Below are 21,058 nucleotides of genomic sequence, written 5' to 3'. Positions count from 1 at the left end.
CCGCCTCAGCAGTGTGTTTCAGTCAATCTCCCTGTTCTGCTCCCCACTCTGTCTCTGGTGAATCTTCTCACCCACCCCCCACCTCTGGCCTGTACTCCAGCTCTTGTATGCATAAATAAATAAGTCTTAAAAATAAAATAAAATAAAAGGCATTGTCTGGGGCCTCCCTGGTGGCGCAAGGGGTTAAGACACAACCTATGAAGCTGTCCGCAGCCTCTGCAGCACAAGTTCGATCCCCGGCCAGGCAGCTACCCACATGGCGCAGCAGACCTCTCCCTTCTTGCCTGCTGCTCCCCTCGGCAGTGTATTTCAGTCAGTCCGCCTGTTTTGCTCTCCACTCTTTCTCTGGTGAATCCTCTCACCTCCCTACACTTCTGGCCTGTACCCCAGTTCTTGCATGCAAAAATAAATATTAAAAAAAAAAAAGACATTGTGGATCTAAGAGAGAGTTACCAAGTGCTGAGTACAAAACTCTGTGCTAAGTGTCCTGGAAGGAGGCCAACAGACTGCTCGACTGCAGTATTGTGGAGACACGTAGGACCATTTGGCAGACACAGTGAACACAGGAGGTACAATGCTGGCTATGGCAGATGAAGAGAGGGGAACATGATTTTTATTACTGAGGACAGAGACTGAGCAGGGAGGGGGTGGATTGCAGTGGCCCTGCAGCTACAGTTCCCTTTTCCTCTTCCCGTTTCCTGTGATCTTCACTGGTGTTAGGTGAGGTTGTCCTTCCTTTGGGAGAGGAACAGTAAAGATTGCTGCACACTGTGGGCTGTTCTATCGCAATTATTTCATGGAAATGAAAATACCTGGAGAATTATTTAAAACAAACACTGCAGTTGAGAGGGTTGTGCTGCCCGCAGGGGTCCAATGCAATCCACCCATCACCAGGTGGCCAGCTAGACCCTCAAAGGTGAGTGCCCCGTCAGGTCCTTCTGACCCCAGCTGCACGGAGTTACAGCACTAGCCACCCTCCTTAAAGGGTCAGCTTCCAGCAGGGCTATCAAAGGTCTTCACTGGCTTTTATTTTCTAAGGGGAAATTATAAAGGGTTTACAAGCAAACAGTTCACAAACACGAGGACGCCTGGTTGGTGTGGTTAGTGTGGCAGGAGCCAGCGAATCAACCTGATGTAGGTCCATCCGTGAGGCTGGAGACACCGGCATAGCCTCTATCCTGGTAGTGTAGCCACTTTGCATGTGGTTTCTTGGAGCAGGACTGGGGTGCTGGTGGGAAGGGCCAACACCCACAGAGTACGGAGACCTCCACGCCGAATGCCTGGTAAGGGATACTGACAAGAAGCAAGAAATCTTCATATTCTGTCCCATTCCGAAAGGTCCATTAACACACAGTCGGGGGACGGAAATGGAAGATTCAGGAGAGAAAGCTGGGGAGATGGTGCCCCAAGCGGAAGGAACCGCAGCTCCGACAGGACGCGGCGCCGGGTCCCGGGTCCGGGGTCCGCCCAGCGCCGAACTGGACTCCCGACCCGGAAGTTGCCTCTGCCCGGCCCAAAGATGGCGGCCGCGGCGCCGCTCGCCCACCACCCGTAACCAATAGCGAGCGCCGGGGCACTCCGTGACTCACGACGGCGACGGACGTGCGCCGTTCTGATGATGCAACCTTCGAGTCAGGGAAGCTCCCTCGCGTTGGAGTGAAAAGGCGGCGGCGTGTTGGAGACGATGTCCTTGGAAGTGACCAGGGCGACCGCAGGGATGGTGCTAGGTGAATGTGGCTCGGGGTCTCGGGGTGCGCAGGTGGCGCGGCGCTCCTGCCTGGGACGGGAACCTTTGCCCGGCAGAATCCCAGCACTTACCTCAGTCCTGGCACGGAGGGGGCAGTCCTGACACCATCATTATATCTGAATGATTGCAGGGGGGAAGGGCCCGGACCCCAGTGGGCCCTGGTCCTCGGTGGGCCCAGGGGCCTGGCCGGGCTCCCCTCGATCCCGGGGTGCCCCAGGACTGGGATGGCGTCCCCTGCCGGCCCTGCCCCTCTGCGAAAAATCCCGTGATTCATTCGAGACTTAGGCACTGCAAGGCCCTGCCAGACATGGGGGTAGCTTCCAGGTCTATAAATCCCGAAGTGATCGCGGGGAAGGAATTGAGAATTCTAATTCATCTTAGATTTCCAGGGAGACCATATCGTGCGGTCGAAAAATGAACAGCTTTGGGAGACCTGAATTGATTTTACTGTTCGAACTTAGTAGTTGTGAGGCCTTCTGCAATCTGTTTAACCTTAGGCCTTCGCATTATTCAAGGCCAGAGGGAACTGGTACACATTTGACATGCATGCACTGGCACTAGGATAGCTGATTTGTATGTGTAATTTTACTCCCTTTCAAGACGGGTAGTGTTTTCCTTATTTTATAGAAACAGACATAAGCTCAGAAAAGTGAATGAATTCCCCAGGGTTACCTTGGCTTTTAAGGAACAACATCCAAGATTCCAGTCTGGCCTGGCCAAGTTCCTAGCACGTTTTATTGTTAGGGACTCAAACAGATGAAAGCAGTGTCACAAATTAAAATAACCAGAGTTTGCTTTGAAAAGCTAAATTTGTAAGTAACATGTTTTTCTGAGATGGCTGTCGTTGAAAGAGGGCGGTGGGAAAGTAAAATTTCATTTGGGCTGTGGTAACTTTTATTAATAGTTCTCTTCACCAAGGTAAACAATGGATAAAGTAGTTGCAGAATGAAGTAGCTGGTAGTTACTGGCTAAGTTATTGACTGATATTTATTCTCATTTTGTAAAACAGCAGAGCTATATGTTTCGGATCGAGAGGGAAATGATGCCACAGGTGATGGAACCAAGGAGAAACCTTTTAAAACAGGCCTGAAGGTAGCGTGTCTTTAAGAAAATGACTTTGCATTTGTTAATAACTTATGTCAATTGTTATTTTTTTAAAGATTTATTTATGCATACAAGAACTGGGGTACAGGCCAGAGGTGCTGGGGGGGGGGTGAGAGGATTCACCAGAGACAGAGTGGGGAACAGAAAAGGCAGACTGACTGAAATATAGTGCTGAGGGGAGCAGTGGGCGAGACAGGAGAGGTCTGGTGTGCCATATGGGTCAGCTCTCTGGCCGGGGATTGAACTCGTGCTGCAGTGGCTGACAATAGACAGCTTCATAGCACCGAGACTTTAACCCCAGGGAGGCCCTTTGTTGACTATCTTGTGATATCTGTTGTTAGGAAGCCCTCTTGTCCTGGGTGCGTCCTCTCCTATTTTAGTTCATATTACGTGGTTTTGCTTAGGTGTGTCATGTGGGTCTCCCTTTTTAGCTCTTAGAGGAAAATCAATCTTTCTTGTATGGAGAGTAATTTGTTGCATTTCTCAGTTGATCATAACTAGGGGGAAACTCTGAAGGAACATTTCAAGCAATTAAATAAAATCCATCTTTTACACATTTCCAACTATTTTTTTTTAAAGTACAAACTGTAAAATAAGCAATGATTTAGTGAGATCTAATGTGTCCTAGTATTGCTAAAAAAGAGGTATCCTACATAAGGGAAATTTTCAAATGAAATGAAATTTAGCCTTTTGTATATTTAACTATTATTTTGTTGAATTTCAGAAATGACTTCTTTGTTTCTTAAGGAGGGTTAGATGTGTTCGGCAGTTGACTTTTGCTGTTAACTCTCTTCTTGTCAACTTAAAATCTGTTGCATCTAGTCTGCTTGTACTGGGAAGCATTGTCTCATGAATTTCCTAAAATTGGTTGGGAAAGGATCCGAGGCACTTTTACTTTAAGTTGGATATTCTTAGTATTTCAACCAGTCATTCTATCAACATTGTCTTTCGGAGTCTTATGCTTTCTTCTCAGCTCATAACTATGTTCTAGATGCTTGAAGTTGCCTCATAATTTAGGTGTTATTTTTATTTCAACATTGTACAATGTTAAAGATAAATTTTCTCTTTTTTTCCTCCCCACCCAAGGCTTTGATGACAGTAGGAAAAGAACCATTTCCTACCATTTATGTAGATTCACAAAAAGAAAGTGAGGTAAGGTGGAACAAAAATTGTACAAAATTATAGTTTGCAATGAATTTTCATTAGCAGAGGTCTTGTGAACAATTAAATTTTTTGTTTTTTTCTCTAGAGGTGGGATGTTATTTCTAAGTCACAGATGAAGAACATCAAGAAAATGTGGCACAGGGAACAAATGAAGAGCGAATCCCGGGAAAAGAAAGAGGTGAGCAGTGAATTTGCCGCCAAATGTTTTAGAAGCTGAAACACAAGACTCAATGTTAACAAATTGCTTATCTTTAAAATTAGGCGGAAGACAATTTGCGAAGAGAAAAGAACCTGGAGGAAGCAAAGAAGATTACCATTAAAAATGACCCAAGTCTCCCAGAGCCGAGCTGTGTGAGTGACCCATGTAGCTTGAAATAACATGGATTTGCCACATCAGACCATCATTTCCGTGTCTGAGAGGCATACACCATGGTTTATTCTATTGCATTGTCTGTTTTGTTCTTCAGAAGGGATAGAAGCAAATGTTTTCGGGTAATGAGGTTGATTTTTCTGGGGCTCCTTTTATTGTAAAGTTTAATGATTGTGTTTTGAACCAGTTACGTCCTACCTAAAATCCGTGTGAACCAGTTACATCCACCTCAAATCCATGTGACTGCTGCGTATTGTTCCTCAAGTGACTTTCCTCACAATCAGGTGCTTCACCATAAAGTGAGGAGATCAAAAGCCACAATGTCATGATTTTTAAAACAGAAAAAAACTTTTTATGATTTTATGAAATGAAGTCATTATGTATTCTTTCTAGAAGGAGTATTGGACTGTGAATGGACAGAGGGTGCTTATTGCCAGTGTTATTTTTTTCCGGCTCTTTCAGGGAAACCGTTTTCTTGACTACACTCTACAACCCTTCATTTGCTCATCTCCTCTCTCCATCCCCCAGACAAAACCTGCCTGTGTTGCCTTCCACCTCCCAGAGTGTGGGGAGGGACCAGGAGGTGAGGGAGTCTGTGTGGAGTTGGGTTATTCTAGAGTGAATTCAATTCTTCATTGATTTTATAAGGCAATATCTGAAATTCTGGGTTTTTCTCACTGCTATTGTTGAACCAAGAGAAAGAATATTTGGATATTTTGATTATTTTTGGTTCTCACTGTTGTAGTATGATGAAACTTGGGTTCTCATCTGCAATAGAATGAATGGCTGCATTTTTTTTTTTTTGCACTATTTGTGAAGTTTTAGCACATTTCTGCCCTCCAGCTAATATTAATGAAAAGTTTTTTATGTCATAAATGATAGGATTGATCAAATGTTATTTATTTTAACTGGACAGGTGAAGATTAATGCATTGGAGGGATATAGAGGCCAGAGAGTAAAGGTGTTTGGCTGGGTCCACAGGCTGCGGAGACAAGGTAAATGGTACAACTTTTCTTCCATCTTCTTTTAATTTTAAATATTCCTGGTCATCGGTGAAGAGTACATAAAATCATTTACTTGGCGGTATTTGTTTTTTGGATGCTGACTTTTTAAAGGAGATCGTGATTATATCTTAAATTTGCAGTTAATATAACTATGAAAGTTTAATAATAATTTGAATGCAGTTTAATTGGAAGCAGCCACAGTGAGAAGGAGGTATCCAGTAAACACTGTATAATTGATTTTAACTAGTTATGAAAGGCAGAGGGTGTGTTATAGGAAGTACACCGTCAAATCTGAAACTTATAGCAGGAATTTTGATTTTTATAATTAGTATGTTTGCATTCTGCTTTTCCCTCCAATCTGACATTTTGCTTTCTCGTTTAAAATTTGGATTCTTTTATTACATCTGTTTTGTTCTAAGTGGTTATCAAGTCCTTTGTTAGTAAGTGTGGAGGGGGGGTTGGAGGCACAAATAAGAGTAATTCTGTGCAGCAATATTATGCATTGGGAACACTCAAAAATTTTTCAATAGAAATCAGTAGTATTTGTATTCCCAGACCCAAAAGATAACCTACCACATGATATCAAACAGGAATGTTCTAGGTTAAAATAATGGGGAGTTGGGGCAGGGGAACAGGACCTGTACCATGCTGGCCATTGCAGAAGCTACAATAGTGCTAAGATGCCGTCCTCAACTCGCATTGCTTGCCTTCTCGCTTTCCCCAAATCATGTGGATCATGAGGACCCCACACAATTGAAAAATACGATGAAGAAGGTAGAATGCTGTACAGACTCTGAGCAGTGATACTCAGTGGGCACTTCACAGGAAGGGCACCGTGTGGGAGGCTTGAACTTCGTTTAATTTTGGAGTCTCCATGAAATAATATTAAATTTTGCGAAAATCCTTATAAGTGCTTGAGAACAGTTTGGCTGAATTTTCTTTCTCATTTTTAGGAAAGAATTTGATGTTTCTGGTGTTGCGGGATGGGACAGGTTATCTTCAGTGTGTCTTGTCGGATGAGTTGGTAAATATTTTCTTTATGACTTATTTATAATTTTACAACGAGGATTTTTTTCAGTAGGTTCTTTTATCATCAGACTTGGAATTTTAGGATCTATGTACATATTGTACACTAGTTTTGTGAAGGAGGGCCAGCACATAAAAATAAGAGTGCCAGCAACCCTCATGTGCTCACCACCCAGCTTTCATGTGTCAGTCAGCGTGGGCAACACTCACAAAGCAACACAGGTTGGAGGGCTGCAAAGTGACAGAAACTTTACTTCTCAACATTCTAGAGACTGGATGTCTAAGATGAGAGTGCCAGCATTGCCAAGTTCTGGTGAACTCTCTCTCCTGTTCTGTCCTCACGAAGTAGAGAGCAGAGTAGGAGAGCAGGCTATTACAGGGCCCTCATCCCATTCCTGTGAGGGCTCTACCCTCGTCTCCCCCATCTAGTCCTAACTACCTCCCGGTGTCCCCACCTCCTAATGCCATCACAAAATGGCAGTAGGGTTTCAACACATGAATTTGGGGGTCAGGGGACACAGACATTACGAGTAACCACTAATATGTGGCCAATTCTGGTTTATAGTTCCCCTGTTTGCCCTCCAGACATTATCCCGTTTCTTTAGGAATACTTGCTCGTTCATCTGCAAAAAGTCTTTTGACTTGGTTTTTTTTGTTGTTGTTGTTGTTTTTTGACATAACTGTTTCATGGACGTGGCTGTGCTCTGTCTAGAAGCACATGGTATCTGGGGTCCCTTTTCATGATTAATAGGCTCAAATATTGATATCCTGATCCCTCCAGTATAAAGTTCCCTATCACTTTTCTCCTAATGAATTGGGCAACTCTCGATGATCAGAGTCTAGATGGAATCTCTATTATTTTAAATACAAAGAAAAATGAACTGTCCAGATATTTTTTAAAGCATTGTTAGCTGGTGCCATTTATGTGTGTATGTATATACAGTATGTATTTACTCATATATATGTATCTGTGTAGAGATAAATCTTCCACAAAAATAGCTGTTCTTTATTAATAGTAAAAATTGATGCATTGCCTTATTTTACAGTATTGGAGTAGATAACATGTTTGTAAATGATCCCCTGGCTTTCTGTTCATTAGGATATTTTAACGTAAAGGTAACTAACTTTGAACTTGGATCTTTTTGTAGTGTCAGTGTTACAACGGGGTCCTCTTGTCCACCGAGAGCAGTGTTGCGGTGTACGGCATGCTGAATCTTACTCCAAAGGGCAAGCAGGTGAGTGGCTTGAGTTCCTCACTGGATAAGGAGGTATGTGTTTTCCAGGGCTTTTATTCATACTTTTGGCATTTGGCATATAAATACACAAAAGTGACGAACTTGCTACATTTAGTATGCCTCTTCCTTGTTCAGTGAAATACATGTACTATTGTACTCCCAAACTTAAATGTTTTTGTAAGTGAATGACAAATCAATAAAATTTTGAAGAACTAAAAAATCAAACAGGAATGTACACTGTACAGTGTGTATGATGTAACCAGCTCGGGAATGCCAATCTTACAGAATTTCCCACTAGCCTCGTGGACCATGGTATAATCTCTTTGCTGTGAGTGTGTGAATTATTGTTCAAATAGATGGAAATAAAAACAATTTACCCCAACAACTTCCAGAAAGAACAATCTAAATCTGAAACTCTTGGAACTGAATTTAAAAGCCTCTTAAAATATAACTCTATTTTCAGATTTGCTTATGCTCCAGCCATCAGGCACATAATCTATGCCTGTTATCATTACTTGTTGCTGATGGTTGGTGACATAGCTTCCTGTTTATATTTGTTAGCTGGACAAGAAAAACAAATGTGACGTGTTAACCACCAGAGGGAGCCCCTAGAGTTTGCCTAAACTGCCAATAGGATAGTCTCTCACACTTCCTGTAAAAGAACCTGTATTAGAATGGATATCTGACTAGGGTTCATTGGGGTTTTCTTGGAAGTAATGTGACTGCAAAATGGAGCAGGTGTTGTGCTGTTACTCGCTGTGCAGTGCTTGCCCCCCACCCCCTGTAACTATTCCATGATAGGTAGCTTCTAAAATGCTTTTGGGGCCTCCCTGGTGGCACAAGGGCTTGGGACGCAACCTGTGAAGCGGTCTGCAGCCACTGCAACATGAGTTTGATCTCTGGCCAGCCAGGAGTTACCCACATGGTGAAACAGACCTCTCCTGTCTTGCCCGCTGCTCCCCTCAGCAGTGCGTTTCAGTCAGTCTGCCTGTTCTGTTCTCCTCTCTGTCTCTGGTGAATCCTCTCACCCTCGCATGTCTGGCCTATACCCCAGCTCTTGTGTGCATAAATAAATAAATCTAAAAAAATAAAATAAAAAATAAAATGAATTGCTTTTAATGGAATTATTAGAAGGAATTTGAATTTTTACTAAAATTGTTTTCCCAAAAAGAGACAGCTTTTAGTGAAACCTTTGCACTAAAGGGGTATTATATTTTCTTTTAATTTACTGGACAAAGGGTAGGAACATAACAGCAAAAAAAAAATCGTATTTAGTAGTGACGCCAGGTTATAGGATGTTTGTTTGTTTTATTCTCTAGTTTGTGCTTTTCTGCTTTCAAAAAAAAGAGTGTGTATGTTTGTGTTTCCTCTGAAATGTTAATATAAAAATATCAATATAAACTTGAATTCTTTTTAGAGGGGCATGCTAACAGTGGTGAAGTTCTTAGAAATGCTAGCTTACCAAAGATTTTGGCATGAATGAAAATCTTGAGTAACATTCATTTTCTGTTTCCTTCTCCCCATCCCCTTTCTAATGATGTAGGCTCCAGGGGGCCATGAGCTCAGTTGTGACTTCTGGGAACTGATGGGGTTGGCCCCTGCTGGAGGGGCAGATAACCTGATTAACGAAGAGTCTGACGTGGATGTCCAGCTCAACAACAGGCACATGATGATCCGAGGAGAAAACATGTCCAAGATCCTAAAAGCACGCTCCATGGTCACCAGGTGCTTTCGAGATCACTTCTTCGATCGGGGGTACTGCGAAGTAAGTGCGTGTTTGTCACCTTTGCAAAGCACCTTCGCCATTTTCTCCCCCGAGTGGAGGTGCCCACGCTAGGCCTTTACTTACTCCTCTCTGTTTGGACAGGTCACTCCTCCAACATTAGTGCAGACACAAGTGGAAGGTGGTGCTACTCTTTTCAAGCTGGACTATTTCGGGGAAGAGGCATTTTTGACTCAGTCCTCTCAATTGTACCTGGAGACGTGCCTCCCAGCTTTGGGAGATGTTTTCTGTATTGCACAGTCCTACCGGGCAGAACAGTCCAGAACACGAAGGCACCTGGCTGAGTATGGAATTGTCTTTTTACTTTTATCTTAAAAGTTTCTTTCAATTAAATAGGTTTAGAGAAGCAATCTTTATGTAGGCAGATGATGTCGATGTAAAAAATTATGATATATTTAGATACATGAAGAGCAATTGAATAAATGACTGGAAACCATGAGTAGTTTTGTCTCAGGCCAAAGCTAACCAAGGTCTGTTCCTTGTCTTTGCCTTGATTCTGTTCGTGTTAAGGGATAAATAAGAAATCACTATTCAAGGTGGAAAGGTAGACGATTGTCTAAAGCTAATTTGCATAGTCAGGTCTTGGCTAGCAGGGTTGGAATTTTACGTTTCTGGACACTTTCTCAGTGTTTTAATCCTTGCTCGTGATCAGCTTAGTGGAAATGAAGAGCAGCTCTGACTGATGTCTCTTGCTTCAGATACACTCACGTGGAAGCTGAGTGCCCTTTCCTGACCTTTGAGGACCTCCTGAATCGACTGGAGGACTTGGTTTGCGACGTGGTAGATCGAGTCTTGAAGTCACCCGTAGCAAGCATCGTGTATGACCTCAACCCGGTAGGTGCAGTGTTCTTTTTTTTTTTAAAGATTTATTTATTTCTACAAGAACTGGGGTACATGCCAGAGGTACAGGAGGGTGAGAGGATTCACCAGAGACAGAGCGGGGAGCAGACCAGGCAGACAGAACGAAGACACTGCTGAGGGGAGCAGTGGGCGAGACAGGAGAGGTCTGCCACACCATGTGGGTTTCTCCGTGGCCTGCTGGGAATTGAACCCACGCAGCAGAGGCTGTGGACAGCTTCACAGCGTTGCACTCAACCCCCTGCGCCACCAGGGGGGCCCAGGTGCAGTGCTCTAATGAGGCACTGTGGATTCGGGGAGAACACATGGCTCTTGTGTGGAGAGCAATGAAGTCTTAGCCCTCAGTTTTTGTAGGTTTAAAGGTTCAGTGAGCTTTGCTTCATTTTGAAGACTAAAATTTAGGATATTAGTGCCAGTAAATTTATATTTTAACTTAAATAGCATGAGGTTCATCCGTTTTCCATTTGGGGATTGTCTGCATTGTTTTCTGGTCTGAAACAGTAATTTATAACAAAATAGTTTTTTTTTTTTTTAATGGAAAATTTAATGTTAGTGTTTCTTTTATACACTGTTTTTCTGTTTCATTATAGAACTTCAAACCCCCCAAACGGCCCTTCAAACGAATGAACTATTCAGATGCTATTGTGTGGCTCAAAGAACACAATATTAAGAAAGAAGATGGAACTTTCTATGAATTCGGAGAGGTATGCATGCCTTTCCAGTCATTTCCTCAGCGGGGGCACTGTGCACACGGATTGCCACTCCTGCTTAAATAACCAGTCCCTTGGGAGGCATTTGCTTGTCATCAGGTAAAGGATAATGACAGCACCTTCTTGGGGTTGTCTGAAGTCACTGAGTTAATTGCTGCTGAGCAAGCCTTGACTAGCGTCTTGTCTGTGCTGGTCAGTAAATACCAGCAAGTTTTTACGTTTCCTTCACATCTCATCCTTTGCCACTTGTTTTTTCCGTGTTCAGCCCAGGGTCTTGACTTAGAAAACTTGTCCTTCCCTGTGCTGGAGGATGCTTCACATAGTTGTGAACTCAAATTACATGGTGATATGGTTATATATTTGTTTTGTTTTTCTGGAGAAAGTATCTGGCACTTTCAGAAAGGCTTCCTTCATGTGGAAGAGATTCTAAGAGGAAAATGGCCATTGGCAAGAGTAAAAAGGCCATGCTGGGTTGGGGGGGGGGTGCCCTGGTGCCCCCGAGGAACTAAGCATGTCTGTTTTGCTTTGACCACCTCCTAGCATGCCCTGGGGTACAGGTTGTCCATACTGTCCCAGGCTCTCTTCCCTGTGCATCTGACCATTCCTTACATAAAATTCCCAAATCTGTGATACTGTGAAATGGAACTACTGCTAACTTGAGTTTTATTTTTAGAAGGAATGTACAGAAAGGGCAGTGTATGAGGTCTTTATAAATTATTCTTAAGGTTTTATGAATTCAATTTAAGATGTGTGATAATTAAATTTTGTGCTGCAAACTTGAGTACAGTTATTCTCTAGTAATTACCAGAGCAGTATGACTGAGCAGGAAGAACACAAGCTTTGGAGCACGAAGGCCCAGCTCTCCCCTCTGCACTTCCTGCTCTGTAGCCGTGATCCCCACTCCGGTGCCTAATCTCTCCGCGGAGGCACCGTCCACCTTGCAAGGTTGTGAGGACGAGATGAGCTAAGCGCCCAACAGGGCCGGGGTTTTTGGTTCAGTAAGACCTTCTTTTCCCTAGTTAAAACCTCAGGCAGGACTCCAGCATTAAAGCAGGTAAAAGTTGAGAGACTAGAGTTCCCCACTCACCTCCCATTTCCTCTCTGTGCCTAGAGATTGAAAATGGCGGTGCCAGGTGATTGCTCCATTTCAGTTCTCACTTTAAGCAAATCAGCGAGTCTTGTCCAGTTCTTCCCATCCATTTTTTTTTTTTTACCGGGGCAGGAGTTTTCAGTTTTAACTAGGATTTATGTGTGTTTTACTGAAGCCTGGTTTGGGACAGAAATGGACTAACTTGACACATCATCATCATCATCTAACATATCTTGGCTACCCCAGGTGTGGTTACACTGTAAATTTGACATTGGTTACTTAGCTTCTGGCTGTGTCCTCCTACCCTGGAAACATACTGGTACTTGTTTATTGTAACAGGAAGGAAGTGCAGCTAACAGTTGGGGTACAGGCCAGAGGTATGGGGAGGTGAGAGGATTCACCAGAGACAGAGTGGGGAGCAGAACAGGCAGATTGACTGAAATACACTGCTGAGGGGAGCAGCGGGCGAGTCAGGAGAGGTTTGCTGCCCCGTGTAGGCTGCTCCCTGGCTGGAGATCACAGGTTGTGTCTTAACCCCTTGCGCCACCAGGGAGGCCCTAAAGATTAGTGTTATTAGTAACATACTTGGTGTGTACATCAGTGATGTTCTGGAGCTTTCACTGATTATCTTATGCCTTGTGGGACTAAAGAGGACCACGTTTACTTCAGAGTGAGATAAAACTGGCCACTGAGAAAGAGAACAGTGTCTAATCACGGTGATAGTGACTAGGGTTTTGTTTTGTTTCTTTTTCATCAAGCAGCACCGTGCTCACAATACACTGTAGAGAGAAAGGCAGATCTTTTTACAGTTCCTCCTATAATTGGTGACTTTTTAAATCTGTTTATTTTTTAAAGAAATTGCCTGTGTGTCTGGATTCTGGGTGTGGGAACGTGAACTCTACTATATGTTCCTTTTATAAGAGGAAAGGCTGCAAGAGCTGCTTCTGTCTCATTGCATTTCAAGTTGTAAATGTTAATGAAGTCTTGTTTAACCTCAGGATATCCCAGAAGCTCCTGAGAGACAGATGACAGACACCATTAATGAGCCAATCTTGCTGTGTCGATTTCCTGTGGAGATCAAGTCCTTCTATATGCAGCGATGTCCCGAGGATTCCCGTCTGACTGAATCTGTCAGTTTGTGATTCCAATCGTATTCATGATTCCGCATTTTAAGGGGGTGGGGACTGTCACTGGCATAAGAGACAGCTCATTGCAAACACTTCATTATAAATCAGAATGACATTATTTAAACAAGTATTTTTTTCTCCTCCTGATTGGGTTAATCATACTTAGTTAAATCAAAGAATTTGAATATTTGAATCTTACAAGATTGTAGTGCTTCTTTATATTTGGGGATTTTCATTTAAAATTGAGAGCAGTGCCAGGTCTGATGGCCTGGTGGTGATTGTATTTTATTTTCTGCTTGTTTTTGAAGGTCGATGTGTTGATGCCCAACGTTGGTGAGATTGTAGGGGGCTCAATGCGTATCTGGGATAGTGAAGAAATATTGGCCGGTTATAAAAGGGAAGGAATTGACCCCACTCCATATTACTGGTATACGGATCAGGTAAAAACAGATTTTTTTTAAATGCTCTGAATTTTTTTCATTGTCATATTTCTACATAAACTGAACTTTTTTTAAGAAGCGATTTTCAAGATGATGCTTTGGTGTTTGAATGAGCTGTATTCATTTTCTTGGTTATAACACTGGCGTGTGACTATGGCTAGTTTTGTCTTTGTCCAGGTTCTATGTTAACTGTGTTTGAAAATCTATTTAATTGCTGTCCTTATTCATTGCTCTTGGATATTTAAAAATGTCTAGGACCATCTTTTGTTTTCCTCTGATAAAGAGATACTTATTTAGTTTAAAAGTTTGAAATCTCTTCTTTCCAGGGTGGCACTTGATCCCTGACTTATTGGCATTTTTCATGCCAAAGTATTTCTTGGCACATGGTCTATGAAAGCATACAGATTAAGGGTTGAATTCTTAACCACAATAAGCTAACTTATTTTACTATACAAAAATTTAACTGCTTTAGATGGATTTTTTTAAACTAAGTATTTATTTCTCTCTCTTTTTTAACAGAGAAAATATGGCACATGTCCTCATGGAGGATATGGCTTGGGCTTGGAACGATTTTTGACTTGGATTCTGAATAGGTATCACATCCGCGATGTGTGCCTGTACCCTCGATTTGTGCAGCGCTGCAAGCCATAACCAGTTCCTCCTTAAGCGATAATGGAAAATGTATTCAAGAAGGAGACAGACTGCCTCTTTATAAAGAACAAAAGACCATAATCTTCCTGTTTTTATTCCATCGCGGTATATGTGTTTTTTGCTTTCTATTCCTATTACCACAGAAAGTTATCAAAATGACTTGGAATAGCAAGTGACATTGATGGTAATCATTTTTAGAAAAAATATCCACTACAAAGTTTGGGGGTACCTTACACTGATAAATACATGTCAGCCTTTTATCCAGACACTGGTTTAATTTTTGTGCTATGTATATGCCATATATAATTAAACAGTTTTGAATTATGGCCTAAGACATTCCGGTAACTTCATCTTCCCTCCTTACATGTATAACTGGAAATCTTTAATTTATAACATTTTATTGTATCAGTGAGTTAACGCAAACCTCTTAGGGGGAAAGTGACAATATCATGTAAAAATCTGCTAGGGTTAGAACAGGTATAACTCAACAGATATAAATTACATGAATACAGTCTTTTGCGTAAGTTATTAATCTTTTCTAAGTCTTCATAGCTGCTTACAATTCTTGGGCATAAAAATTGATATGAAAGAATCATTAAAATTGGAATGGCCTTAATTTGAAATGAGAGCTTTTGGTGGGTGGGTACTTTGATGAACAGCATCTTCCCAGGCATTAGTTTAAGCTAAAGAGGCAGACTGATCTTCCCTCTTTCCTTGTAGCTTCTGAGTAATTAAGAATAAATAAGTTCCAGAAGATTTGCTGCTGGAATCTTAATGGCAACTGTAAGTGACTGTTGCAGTCATCCACACTGTGTCCTCAGATCTAATCTCTGCTACCTTATTAACTCGCAGCGGCTTATTGAATGACTTCATTTAAGATTTGGTTAATTTCTCCCCCAAAATGCATGTCATGTATTCTCAATAGGCTGTATTCCCAGCAATCAATAAATGGACACACACAAAATTCCTTGCTGGCTTAATTTTTTTTAAAGCTGAACAACTCTGTCTCGTGTTAGTTCATGTCTCTTGCTTTTTTTCATTTTTCATGATGTGTATATATGTAATATTAGGTATTATTGAAATTACATGGTAAGAAAAAGGAGTTTTGTTTTTTAATTACATGTGGGTCCTACTTACATCTCTTTTTTTGTATTTTTGGGACACATTTGATTATATCCTATTTTGCAGTTAAGGGAAATGATAGGTAAAAATGGGGCATATACAGTATATTTGGCTTGTATCTTTAAAAAATACCTGGAAGAATGTGAATCAGTTCTTATTGGATTCAGCTAGGCAATTTATTTGATCAGAAGTTAGGTGGAAGGGTTAGAGTCATTTAGCCTAAATTTTAATTGTGTGAATGGCTTGAGAGTTTTAAATGATGAGGGAGAGCCATGGGATGAGGTTGGGATAAGGTGACACCAGGTCAAAATACTGAGCATCTGAGCAGCAGACGGCACTTTGTAGTCGCTGTGATTCAGGCGTCAGCCCCACCCTGCGTCCCGCCTGGCACCTGCTGGCAGACAGCTGAGCCTGCAAGCCTGTTCCTGAGGGACACACCTGAAGTCTCGTCTCTCCTCCCTGAAACCTGTTCTGCTGTGGCCCTTGGAGTTCATTCTCATACCAACAACTCTCCTCACATTTGGCACTCGTGTAGCAGACCTGCTCAAAGTTCTGGAGACAGATGGGAGGCTTCTACTATAGGGATTCAGATACTGTATATTTACCTTACCTTAAATGTCCTGCAGCCATTTCTGGCAACCCTCTCCAGGAACCAAACCCCCAAGGTCACTGGGTGGGTGGGGACAGTCTGTACCCCCAACACTCCCCCCTGCAAAGGGGGATCTAGGCAGTCTGACTACTGCTTTAACATACTTTGAATCCATCTCATTCTAGCCTCTGTCATCCCCACTGTGGGAGGCACCTGCGCTGCACATCCTCAACCACCTGTCTTGAAAATCTGGATGGTTCTCAACGTAGGGTGGCTAGCTTAGGATTCAGTCTTCCTGGGTCTTTCAAATCATTAACCATTTATCCATCTGCCTTCCCTCTTTCAAAATGATGTTGCTGTGTTTCCTCCCCTCCCCCCACCCTTTCTTCCCCTCATCTCTTTAGGTTTGTTCTTGAAGAAAAAAAACACCACAACCTGTAAACTTTGTTGATGTTTCAGTGGGATTTAGGGAAGGGAGTGAAATTACATCCATGTGTTCAAACTCCCATTTTTACCTAGAGGTCTTTATTCTATTTGAAGACAAAAGGGACTGCGACTAAGCAAAAGGAAATAGAAATGTTCAGTTACCAGCTCTTAGGATAGACAAATGAGCAAGAAGAATGGGGAATTCTTTGTAAATTGTAACCAAAAAAAGTGAATGAACAGTCAGTTTCAACCTGGCTTCTACTTAGATCACCACCAGAACTGCCTCTCATGGCTACACCTGTTTGTCCTTCCTGCAAAAGTACAAATAAAACATTTCACATAACTTCAGGTGAAAACAAAATAGCTCCCATAGGACAAACTACCTGTCTGTCCTTCTTGCAATGTAAAACCCGCAGGTGAAAGCAAAACAATATGAAAACAATAAAAAAGCACAGTCCTCTGTCTCGTGCCAGCTGTCCTGATAACTAATTTGTTTCTCTTTCTGATGACACTAAGGCTACAAGCCTCGGGGTCCTGCGTCCCTCTGCTCTGCAGTGCCAGTGACTTACCGTTGCTGTCCCCTTCCCATTGCCGCACCCCTCAACTCTCAGATAATTGTGACCTTTGTCTCCTACTTGCCCTTCCCGCCTCTCTTACTTGAACTGCTTGCTCAGCCATTTTGCTCAGCGCACCGCCTCAGAGGCTCCGCTTCTCAGTGACCACCCTGTGCGGTGGCCAAGCGCACACCCAGCCCTTGGTGACCTTGTGCTCTTCTGCACAGTTCCCCCACATTCAGTTTATTCCAATCCTGCTTGAAAGTGCTGACACCAGCTTGCTGAAAAAGCCCTCCGTTATCATCCCAGCCTGAAATTGTCACGTTTGTATTTTTAATTTTTTGAGGAGTGTCCACTGTGGCTGCCCCAATTTACATTCCCATCAACGGTGTATTAGGTTCCCCTCTCTCCAGCACTTGTGGTTTCTTATATTTTGGAAAAATAGCCATTCTCACAAGTGTGAGGTGCTAACATTTCATTTTCATTCCTCTAATAAGAGACGAACGTTTTCATCAGCCTGCTGGCCGTCTGAACCTCTCTCAGACAAGTGTCTTCAGATCCTTTGCCCACTTTTGATCTAATGTTTATTATTAAGTTTTATGAATTCTTTTCTTATTTTCAATTAGCTCCTTGTTAGCTATAAGATGTGCAGTAGGAGGTCTTTTCATTTTGATGCAAGTTTCTTTGGCTGTGCAGAAGCTTTTAAGTTTGATGTGATCTCATTTTTATTTACGTGTCCCTTGCTGTTGGAGTAGTCACCGAGCTCATATTCCTGCTCTCCACATGCACTACTCACACAGCACAGCCCTCTTGCTGTTGCTCAGAAGCCCGGTGATGGGCTGAATTGTGTCTCTCAAAAAGATGTGTTGAAATCTTAACTTCAGTGTAGGGTAAGGTAAACGGTATCAGGCTTTTCTGCCCTCTCGCCATTAGGATAGATGATGGAAGCCTGCGGTCCTGAATGCATGCCTGATGCGGGGCACCTGGAGTAGGGTGTGCGCATATGTAGAGGGGATTCCCCTGGGCTGAGAGACTGGCTTTTAAGGGCGGAGTCACTGGGACGTGGAGCAGGGGAGAGACTGCACTGTGGCCCTTCCTACCCACTACACTCAGTATCTATAAATATGACCTTATATTTGGAAATTGGGTCTTTGCAGATGTAATTGAGATAAGACGAGGTCAACGGGGGGGGGGGGGGGGGGGAACCCTCAATCCAATAAGACTGGTGTCCTTATGCGAGGGGAACAGGGGCACGTGGAGAAAGACAGCCAGGGAGAATGCCAGGTGACAGAGATGGAAGTGGTGCAGCTGCAAGCCAAGGACTGCAGGGATTGCTGGCCATTCGCAGAAGCTAGGAAGACGGAGGGATTCTCCCCCGCAGATACCAGAGGGAGTGAGACCCTATTTCCTCCTTGATTTGGGCCTTCTAGCCTCCGAACTGGAAGGCTATAAATTTCTGTTGTTTTTGGTCACTTACTTGGTGCTATCTTGTTTCAGCAGCCCTAGGAAAGGAACGCAAGCCTGAGGCACTTGCCTCCCTCCTCCCAGCCCCCGTGCAGATGTCTCCTGTATCTGGGCCCCATCTGACTGCCCCCCAGAAGCTAGCACCTCCTGCCCCCGCATTCCTTGGCCTCTTATTTTCCTTCGGTCCTAACCATACCTGATATTACATCGCATATCTTTTGTTTGTTGTCTGCCTTGCCTTCCGGGATGTAAGTTCCATGAAAGCAGAGACCATACAATCCATTATTGTGTGCACAGTGCCTCCTGTGTACTTGACTCTCCATACGTGTTTCATGCATGAACGAGCTACTTGAGCGTAGAGTTTGCTTTTAACATTTGCATCCTTGACATTGCTTTGACATCCTTGACACAATGCTTTGCTCATCGTAGGTACCCAGTAATAAACACACACAAAAGAATGAACTTTTGTCCATGTACAAAAGTAACATGTACAATAGTCCATCACCATTAGCTGACTTGATTAAGAGGGGAAGTCAAAATGCACATCACATTGTTCTTAATTTGGTGGCTTCTTTGTTATAAAACAATTGTGGGGACAATCGATCCCATTTCTCTGGGTAATCATTGTAACTTACCATTTGTCTGCTTCACACGGCCACTGTTTCTCTTGCACTCAACACCACTCTCCTGCATGTCCTGTTGTTTTTTCTGATTAAGGAGACAGAATTGAGTAATCGAAGTTTAGTTTGTGTAGCTCAGAGGTGCCAATCATGGCAAATAATGAATTAGGGCATCCCTACCCCCACCCCCTTTCTCTGAAGCATTGAACTGAAACCAACAAATTCATCTTATGGAGGACCACAGGCTGAACTCAGCACTGCCTGTGACAGGAGAGGACTTTCTTCACTAATTAAGTCACCCAGGCTCAGAGGAGGCCTCTCCAGCATAGTGGGGAGCCACATCTGAGACCATCCAGAAACTCTGCCTTTGATCTTATGCTTGCTAAGGGAGTTTGTGTAAAACTTTCTTACAAATATATAAGCCAGGGAAAAAAATGCATTTGTCTATACATTGTAGGTCTATATATCATATTGTTTTGCAAATTTCTTTAACTTTCCAATAGCCTATTTGTCTTAGTAAATCTTAGTTCAGAGTTCACCATTTCTGGGTTAAGGACTGATTTCAAAAAAAAAAAAAAAGAATAAAACAAATCAAAAAGGACTGCTTTCTATTAGTTTTGAAAAGGACCCATATAAAATGCATTTTATTGGGTTTCATTTATAAGAACATATACTATCTACTTTTATGTCTGATGTTTGTAAGAAATAGCCATAGATGGGCCTCCCCGGTGGCGCAGCGGTTGAGCGCTGGGTTGCGAAGCTGCCCGCGGCCTCTGCAGCGCCGGTTCGATCCCCGGCTGCTCCCCGGCTGCTCCCCGGCTGCTCCCCGGCTGCTCCCCGGCCACCGGAGGAGGGTCCCACATGGCGCGCAGACCTCTCCTGCCGCCCGCTGCTCCCCTCAGCAGTGTACTTCGGTCCTTCTGCCTGCTCTGCTCCCCGCTCTGGCTCTGGTGAATTCTCTCACCCTCCCGCACTTCTGACTGTACCCAGTGCTTGTACAAATAAATAAATAAACAAACAAACAAACAAACAAATAAATAAATAAAATAAATCTTAAAAAAAAAAAAAAAGAAATAGCCATAGATTAGAAATAGTAACGGTTAGTACTCTATTGGGGAAAAATCATGGTTTTGTTTTCATTAATAACCTTTGAATCTTACTATGCACACAGGAGGTTTTACACATGAGGAATTTTGAATGAATTTTTAAAAAGTAAAAGTGAAATTACAAGTGAATAAAATGAATGAAATGGTACTAATTCATTTTTAAGGGCTATTATATTGTTATACTTAATAAAGCAGGTTTACTAGTTTCTTCCTCTCTTTGGTAGGGCACAAATTTAACCTACCCACTCTTAATTGAGATTTGGCATCTTAAATGCCTCATCACTAATCATCAGTGTTTCCCTGGGAGGGGCCCAAAGTCCCCTCTTATCTCCACTGAGCAGAGGGGCGTGGCACCCAGGATGGAGGGGTGTCTTATCTGGACCCTCCCAGAAGAAACTGAGAAGAGCCCCATGTTGAAAAACCCTTGGCCTTTTCTATTCTCTGGCCTTGCCGACAATTCTCCCCAGCACAGCATCGCAAAACAGGAGACTTTTTTTTTTTTTTTGGTAGTTTATTTAAAAGAAATGGGTTTAGGCTTTAGGTAAAGAAGTAGATTATAAAGATCGGTTCTTTAAAGGGCAACTTAAAACTAGTAGAAGGAGAGTAGAAAGTTAGCAAAATATATGAGAAAGCTGTCTGACACTTGGAGCAAGTTCACTGTCCATTTCTCAGGGAATATTTCCTGCTTGGACTTGAAGATCACGTAGGTAACATGAAAGGAAATCCATTTAATCTGATATTTTACCTTGGGCTGGTAGTCATCAGGATTAAAAAATAAACAAATTCAATCAAGAACATACATTTTAGTACAGAAAGCTGGTTTTCAATTCCACCTGGACTCCCAGAATGTTCCACAGGGTCTGTCCCC

At 42.7% G+C, this 21,058-nt stretch overlaps 1 protein-coding gene across 1 annotated transcript; it reads left to right on the top strand.

The window, feature by feature from the left end:
- Positions 1 to 1,684: 1,684 nt before the first annotated feature.
- NARS1 (asparaginyl-tRNA synthetase 1) lies at positions 1,685 to 14,309 on the top strand (the record flags this gene model as incomplete). Its single annotated transcript, XM_084252900.1, has 15 exons — positions 1,685 to 1,727; positions 2,757 to 2,839; positions 3,938 to 4,003; positions 4,101 to 4,193; positions 4,277 to 4,366; positions 5,302 to 5,380; positions 6,343 to 6,413; positions 7,564 to 7,650; positions 9,194 to 9,415; positions 9,518 to 9,717; positions 10,132 to 10,267; positions 10,882 to 10,995; positions 13,090 to 13,221; positions 13,527 to 13,658; positions 14,178 to 14,309. The coding sequence occupies 15 exons, from the start codon at positions 1,685 to 1,687 to the stop codon at positions 14,307 to 14,309; spliced, it is 1,680 nt and encodes a 559-aa protein (XP_084109026.1).
- Between the last annotated feature and the right edge of the window lie 6,749 nt (positions 14,310 to 21,058).

The sequence above is a fragment of the Talpa europaea genome (assembly GCF_964194135.1).
Source record: "Talpa europaea genome assembly, chromosome: 13".
NCBI classification, from domain to species: domain Eukaryota; kingdom Metazoa; phylum Chordata; class Mammalia; order Eulipotyphla; family Talpidae; genus Talpa; species Talpa europaea.
This window is presented reverse-complemented; position numbering and strand designations above follow the sequence as displayed.